The 8,514-nt window shown below is 28.0% G+C and overlaps 1 protein-coding gene across 1 annotated transcript; it reads left to right on the forward strand.

Moving 5' to 3' along the window:
• The first annotated feature begins 5,412 nt into the window (after positions 1-5,412).
• LOC109818556 (transcription factor MYB20) lies at positions 5,413-7,944 on the forward strand. Its single transcript, XM_020384056.3, has 3 exons — positions 5,413-5,677; positions 6,293-6,422; positions 7,050-7,944. Exons 1-3 carry the CDS (start codon positions 5,545-5,547, stop codon positions 7,753-7,755), a joined length of 969 nt encoding a protein of 322 aa, XP_020239645.1. The 5' UTR covers positions 5,413-5,544; the 3' UTR covers positions 7,756-7,944.
• Positions 7,945-8,514: the final 570 nt, after the last annotated feature.

Genomic DNA, 8,514 nt, shown 5'->3' on the forward strand with positions numbered 1-8,514 from the left:
AATTATAGTCTCAACGATCAAGACAATTTAACTGTGAAGTTGCATGTTGCATGATTTTTGAGACACGTACGTTATTTCTTGCTGTGATCAACCATGATTTGCTTTGGTTTCTAAAGGATATATATGCATGTGTTTTCAGAGACAGTTCTTTTGACAGTAACAAACTTATGCAGAAGATTTTATTTACAAGTTGGACATGGTTTTCTGACTTCAACTACTCTTTCATGCATTGGTCCATCAATCCAGCTTTGTGTCTTCTATTAACATTTCATTGGTCGTGGGTGCGTGGAATGCAGAGGTTTGGTTCCTGGTTCTTATGTGGACGCTGATGGTTATTTTGATTATAATTTGTAGTCATAGGATAATTGTTTTTTTTTAATTATTATTATTCACATAGTTGGTGAAAACAATGTTGGCTGGTAGTTATTGCATGGAAACAATTGAATGCAAAATACTGGAGGGTATGATGGGATAAAATATAGGTTGTAGAGCAGTATCACGTATAAGGGTGAGCAAAATAATCCCAACTCATCTCAATCCATCTAAAACTGATATAATAGCTGAATTTCATCCGACCAATTTTTATATATATTTTTTTTAAATCATTTTTAAAAAAAATAAAAATTGAACCAATTCATTTTATAAAAAAATGTTCGGTTAACAAACAATTTTTATGAAATGATTGGTTTGATTTGATTGAATTTCTTTTAAAATTTGATACATGAATAATTCTAATTAAATATATTAAAAAAAATTGTGTAATACACTTACCACCTTAAGTTAGTAAAGATAATTTATTTAAAAAAATTAAAATAATAATCATTATTATATATATATATATAATAGACTTAAATATGTTTTTAGTCTCTATAAAATTTATAAGTTTTGATTTTAGTCTTTGTAATATTTTTTCTTTATTTTTCATCCTTATAAAATTAAAACTATTATTTTTAGTTTCTATTTTTATGTAAGCATTTTTTAACTATTTTTTATTTATTAAAAAGTTAAATAACTATCTTAAGTGATACTTACAATCATTGCTGATATTATATCGATACTTAACACCTCTAAAAAAATTATAAGTCTTTAAAATAAATATTATTTATCTATCTTAAAATGATCATTAGGGACTAAAAATGATTAATTTAGATTTTAGAGGGATGAAAATAAAAAAAATATTTTACAGGAATCAAAATTAAAATTTACTTATTTTTCAAGGACCAAAAATAATATTTATAAATTTTAAAATGATAAAAACAAAAAAAAATTTAGAAAGACCAAAATCAAAATCATTAATTTTATAAGAGTTAAAAACATATTTAAGTCTATATAATAGTATAAATTTGAATATCCTTGTACTATTTATCCTTTTTCTAAATTTTTTTTGCTGATAAAAAAAGAGGTGTTTGGTATTAAGATTTTTTCTTTTACTTTTTGATAAATCTAAAATTTAGAAAATCAATCTTATATTTGATATACTAATTAAAAAAACAATATTTTTAATGAAACATTGTTTCTTAAAAATAATTTTCACTTATGTTTTTTTTTTTTTTTTTTTTTTATGAAATTGCTTCCATGAACGTAAGTGATAATTTAATATTTTTGAATTAAATAAAAATTTTATTCTGATTAAAAATTATTATGTTACGTACCTTTATTTTTTATTTAATGTAATTGTGATTTTCAAATAATATATATAATTATTCTTAAAAATATTTATAATTAATCAAACATATTTTAATTATTTTTAAATAATTTTGATCCTTTTTTTTCTTTCTATCAAACACATTCTAACATAAAATTCACTTTGTAACAACGGATGTAAAAAATATTTTTTAAAATTGATTTTTTAACAATTGCAGTAAATGTGGATGTCCTGTTGTCAAATCGATTAAAGAACCGTTATTTTCACAAACAATAATATAAAAAAATATATATGAGCTTAATATTTTTTTTATTTAAATGGATCACATGTAAAAAATTTGATTATTCCTTCCTTTTTATTTTTTGTTTGATGCAATAATAATTCATTTTCTTCCTGAAGTTAAATGTTCTTCTCTTTTATATTCCAAATTTCTTAATTATTATAAGCTTTCCATTTAAACTACATTCATTTATTTTTATAAAGCTTCCACCATTGTTTTATACACACCATTTTCTTAACCATTAAAAAACATTATTAAATAAAATATTGACAATATCTTACATTTTATTTTTGGATCTATGATCGACTCGTCTATTTTTCATGCACGTATAAGAAATTTTCTCTTCTACAAATTTTCAACTTCCGAAACTAAATAGTTTCTGCCCTCCATTGACTTTTCATTGTTGGCTTCCCTTTGCAAACAATCTTTCAATATATATGAACATGGCACATGCCGTATATATATATATTTCCTACCATATTGATTACATTAAAATAGTGAACTTCGTTTTCTGATTTATTTATGAATGCATGGGATATATTTAAGCAGACAAAACATCACTCTTCTTTTGAGAGTGAAGCAACAATTTGGATAAAACAATTACAGTCGAGTCCATTCACCATATAGGACGATGCTGTTTCCATGACACAGTAGTCAACAGCATAAACAGTATGCAATATCAAATTCAAACGTTGCTACTACTGTTTACTGGGTTGTTGCTGTTTCATTTTCTCCCCTCAAAATACACATTAGCCGGCAGATATATACGTCCCTAGCTAGGCAAATTCATTCATGCCAATCACACGTACACAAACAATATTATTAATAATAATAATTATTATTATTATTATTATTATGTACCACACAGAAAAACCCTAAATCTAAAATTGCATTAGGTACGGTTTATCTTTATTTCTTATTAATCTTTGTTATTTTCTTTCCCATCAATTACAATCTGTTGCTTCCATCGCTCTTGTAAGCAGAACGAAATCATGAATATCCAGTTTTCATTAAAATTTGAAAAACACCTTGATATTTTCGATCCCATGTATCCTGAAAATCCTGGCAGAAATTAATGAAGCCTGGATAATAGATTTAATATCACATTTATTGTGAGAGAGCTCTCTTCGGCAGCGTATTTAGAAATCGTAATGCCTTTTCATTTCATCATTTTTTTATGGATCATTTCATTTCAACATGATAAGGTTGACCTAATATTAGCTAACTGCAAAAGTTATAATCTTTGTCAGGTTATATATAGCCCATTCACAAGGCAGCAATATCGGCTGTGGACTCATGAGAATAATATATAGATGTTACAAACTAAAAGAAAATAAATTAATTAACGAAATATATATACTGTCATGCATATATATAAAAAACTTTATGTGGGTGTTAGCTGTTCTATTCTATAGGGGCCGAGGGTAAATTAATCATGAGATGACGTAACTACACACGGAAGAAATGTACCAAAATGCCTTATCATCTCTAGCGGGATATCTTTATCTTTATTTTGTTGTTGTAGGATTACTATCCCCAATTATCTTTAGAAAAAAATTGAAATAAGTTTTTTTTATATATAAATTAAAAGTTTAATTATATTTTTATCTCTTTAGTATTATAATTATATAACTTTTACTCATCAAATTTTAATTAAATAATTTTAATTCTTTAAATATCGTAATTGTACGATTTTAATCTATTAAGTATCATAATTATACAATTTTTTATAAATTACATATATTATAATTTTTATTTATGTATTAAATTTTATATTTATTATTATAAAATTAACTTAAATAAACAAAAATTTATATAATTATAATACTTGAGATTAAAATTATATAACTATAATAATTAAGGAACTAAAATTACTCGATTAAAATTATAAAAACTAAAATCACATGATTTTTATATTTGAGGGATAAAAACATATTTAAACCTAAAAAAATAAAATTAGTTTATGTATAGGACAAAAGTAAAATTTTGAAGAACTAATTAGAACGAACTCTTACAAATTAACTATAACATAACCTAATTTTAGCTTATGTAAAAGTTTATATATCATTTTTTTTCATTCTATTTTTCTATTCTATAAATGATTCTAGAAATATTTACCTTAATAGACCCTATATCAGATTTTGGAGAATTACTAAATTAGTCCACTATTCAAGTTGGAGTAACACAAGCTTATTAATAATAAGTAAATTTAGAAGATGTTTGGATATAATTTTATAAGTAATTATTAACTTCTTATTCATATATGTCAGTGCTATTGTGCTTAATTTTTTTTTTATGAGCAACAATGGTAGATAGAGGATGATACTCCCAAAACTATCAACTAAAAATTCAATAATATGTTAGAAATTTTCAAACTAAACATTATTATCTACTTAATGATTAATCAATACTTAATAATATCTAATTTAAACTAGAACTCTACTTTGCTAAATTGTAGGCCAATAGAGACCCATCAAAGAGCAACAAATCATTTAATCAAGTGTTACAATATTTATCGGAAAATGTTATAAATAAGGAAATAAATTAGAAACTTTTATTTTAAAAATATTTTTATATATAAAATATTAAAAAAAATGTAATATTTATTTATTTATCTTAAAAAGAATTTTAGGAAAAGAAAGTTATTTTTATCATAGTGATTAGATGATTAATTTTAAAGTTTGAGAATTAAATTTACTTTTGTAGTTAAAAGGACCAAATGCATAATTTACTTATTTATTTTTTTATTGTTATACATCTAAATGAACGATTGATCCAGTGGCCTTTTTTTTTGTTGTTGACATTGATCGATGGCCAATCCTTCTTATTATACGTATAGTCGTATACCTTTAGTCCTCCTATTATCTCTTAAAAATAATAATTAAAAAAATAATTCAACAATATTTTATCAACATTTGGTCTAGGTCTATGTCTAACGTTATTTATTGTAAGAGTATAGACATCTAAATACGAATATTCAAACTTCTGCTTAACGACTTGATGTTTTTATCCAGCTAAAAAAATCCTAGTTTAAAGAAATTATAATGTCTCTGTTTTCGTACCACGTTCACATTGGAAGTAGTTATTATAAACGAAAATGTGGAAGAAAAAGAAAAAGAGGAAACTAGACTTGTGATGTGTGTATCATTTGTGGAATTGTCTTACTTTTACTTAATACTCTTACCATCCTCACTGACTGGAGTATCTCACGCTTCCATCTCAAGCAAAACCGGTCGATGAGGTGGCGCTTTCTGATTGAGACCCGGCACGTGCCTCCTCCCTCATGAACACGTGTCCCTTTTACACAACCAGTAAAATACAACAATACAATGAAGTATATTTCATGGCAAAACAAATTGCACCGAATAATACACACAAGTTTATTCATGAATAAATAAAAAAGATAAATTGCGATAGTGGGTTTTGGGGACTTTTGGCGACTTTGGAGTTTAGAGGGACTGATTTCTATATATAAATAAGTAGGTGGTGGTGCTCTGTCCCAAGTCCCAACTTATGTGCATATTCCTCTTAACTCCCTTCTCTTGAATCTGAATTCGAGTGTTAAGGGATCATTCAAATTTCATAACTTGGCTTTGTAGCATTTCCCTTTAGGTATAAAATGGGAAGGCAACCTTGTTGTGACAAAGTTGGGTTGAAGAAGGGGCCATGGACTGCAGAGGAGGATAAGAAGCTCATCAACTTCATCCTCACTAATGGCCAATGTTGTTGGAGAGCTGTTCCTAAGCTAGCAGGTCTCCTCTCATACCATTTCTTAACACACACATGGCCACATAGGGATTTTTTTTGTCTACACTTCAAATTTAAGATCATATGCATGTTATTCCAATCTCTCACTTGGGACTTTAGTCCTTAATTTGTAGCCACTCATGGACTTAATGAATAATGAATGAAGCTGAAATGCCAGTTTCATGCTTCACTTGTTATTTGGTTATGAATGAATATCTTAAAATGGTTCAACAATATTTTGCATTATGGTCAATTGGTTTTTGGTCTGGTCTTTCTTCTAGCTTGAGTTCCCTGCTTGTTCCTCTGCCCTTCTCTGTTTTCCAATCTGTCAAGGACTAGGAAATCAAGCACAACTCAAAATTGACTGTATTCTTTTCACCTTATAAAATTAGTCTTGAAAACATGGTTAGGTATTTTAATCAAAAAATGTTAGAGTTTGCATGTGTTTCTTAGGTTTTTTTTTTTTTTTTGGGAAAGGAGGGGTATACACTTTTCCCTCGGCTTCATATATTGATTGGAGAAAATAATCTTCATGTTCATATTTGTATTTTTGAATACAAATGCTAGGCAGAACAAACAATTACTTCACTGAAGTTAAATTTGACAATTGGGCCATGCAGGACTATTAAGGTGTGGAAAGAGTTGCAGGCTTAGGTGGACAAATTACTTGAGGCCAGATTTAAAGAGGGGCCTTCTATCAGAATATGAAGAGAAAATGGTCATTGATCTTCATGCTCAACTTGGCAATAGGTTATTTCCTCACCCACCGTTTTTATTTTCCTTAATTTTCTGCATGTTTTTTTTCCTCGAAGAACCTTACTAATCATTAAATTTAATGATTGCTACAGTACCCTTTTGAAATATTAGATTTATCTCAGGAAATGATTAAAACATGCCAATGATATCTTATATCACCAAACGCACCAACCAAATTGAATTTATTATTTTATAATACATAGACATCAAGTTGTAATTTCTTTAGTGTCTAAATGTATGTGGTCCCATGGCTCACTGCTAGGACTAAGGAGGCGTATAAAAATTGTGGACTAAGCTCTTTACTTTTCTTTGTATTTTTCATTTTTATTTCAGGATTAAAATAAAAGAAAAGGAACTGCTCATGATTGCGGTTAAAATTGACTAAAATTGGGTGTCATTGACGTAGAAAAGTAAATAGTGGCCAAAATTTGTCTTGTGGAGAAATTTTCTGATTTCGTAACTTGCATGGCATATGGAACATTTTAGTGGCTATAAAGTCATTCTTCCTTTCAAGTGATCTCCAACCTTATGTTAATGATGGAATCTTTTTCTTTCGCGTGTTTTGCTTTTGTAATAATATACTATTTTACTAATCACTATGTCATTTTCCTTTCTATGCAGATGGTCCAAGATTGCTTCTCATCTGCCTGGAAGAACTGATAATGAGATAAAAAACCATTGGAACACCCACATAAAGAAAAAGCTAAAAAAAATGGGCATTGATCCGGTCACACATAAACCACTACCTAATGCAATTGAACAAACCCAAAATCAACCCAATCAACAACAACCAGAGGAAGAACAACAACAACATCAACCACCTTTGCAAGTTGACTTTGACCCCAACAAAGAGCCAGAGAAGGCAGAGATTTCACTAGAGTCATCAAACATCACTGAAGGAAAAGATGAAGACCAAGTCATAATTACATCCCCATTTGACTCTATGGAGCTTATGAATGGTTTCTGCACCGATGAAGTTCCAATAATAGAACCTGATGAGATTCTAATGCCTTGTGCAACTTCCTCTTCTTCCACATCCACATCTTCTTCAAATTCAACCAATTTCCTTCAAGACTTGCAGCTACCGGATTTTGAATGGTCTTGTAGTTACAATGATAATATTATTATTAACAATGACAAGAATGAAAACGAAATCAACAACAACAGCAATATGGCCTTGTGGGATGATGACTTTATTAGCAGTCTCAATTGGCTGATTAATGAAGACGATGATAGTGATGGAAACCAAGTATTTGATGACGATCCTTTCACTCAGTTCTCAAGAATGCCCATGGATTCAGAATCTTGGGCATATGGCTTATTTTGATTTCAATTTTTCTGGCTTATTTGCAATTTGTTTCTAAGTTTTTAAAGAAGAATAAACACTGAATCATTCATTAGGAAGAACACAACACAACTCTTGTTTAGCATTACCAACTTTCCCCCCTAACTTTTCACCTTTATCATGTACAAAATATATATATATGATAATGGAACTAATAAGCTCCTTTCTTTATTTTAATTAAATGTAAAACACCTTTGCATTGTTATTTCATGTATTTATTCTTTGTTTTCTTTCTACCAGCGCTTTCTGTTTATTTCTTTTATGATAATAAGACTCCAGAATATGGAAAATTATTGCCACTCATCGTTGTGGCATTGGTGGAAACATGTTGGTTTGTTGTTTTTTTCGGTCGAGCTCATTTTTTACTTTTTATTTTTTTGGTATAACTATTGAGGTGGTTGAAACGCAACTTTCCTTATCTTCACATAACTAAAATTCATTTATATTTATTTTAAGGTTTTGTTAAGCAGTCTCCTTGGAACGCTGACTTAGAAATAATAACATTGAAATAAGCTTTAAGGCAATGTTTAAATTATCTTGTTTTTCCTTCTAATTTTAAAATTTATAAGTCCCTTGTCTTCAGAGATGGAATATATGTTGTAAAAACAAAATTAAAAATATTTCACTTTAATTAAATTATAGTTAAAATATGTTTTATGTCTATAATATGACTTTGTTCGATTTTAGACCATATTTTTTTTCTCCTAACTTTTAGATACTGTCATTTTTTTAGTATTTTTT

The sequence above is a fragment of the Cajanus cajan genome, chromosome 9 (genome assembly GCF_000230855.2).
Source record: "Cajanus cajan strain Asha chromosome 9, NIPB_CcT2T_4, whole genome shotgun sequence".
Classification (NCBI taxonomy): Eukaryota; Viridiplantae; Streptophyta; class Magnoliopsida; order Fabales; family Fabaceae; genus Cajanus; species Cajanus cajan.

Bases quoted from the DNA above. Each gene is read 5' to 3' on its own strand.
- LOC109818556 (XM_020384056.3), top strand. From the start codon at position 5,545: ATGGGAAGGCAACCTTGTTGTGACAAAGTTGGGTTGAAGAAGGGGCCA. The intron at 5,678-6,292 runs GTCTCCTCTCAT...TGGGCCATGCAG, and splicing joins AGCTGTTCCTAAGCTAGCAG to GACTATTAAGGTGTGGAAAG. The intron at 6,423-7,049 runs GTTATTTCCTCA...CTTTCTATGCAG, and splicing joins CATGCTCAACTTGGCAATAG to ATGGTCCAAGATTGCTTCTC.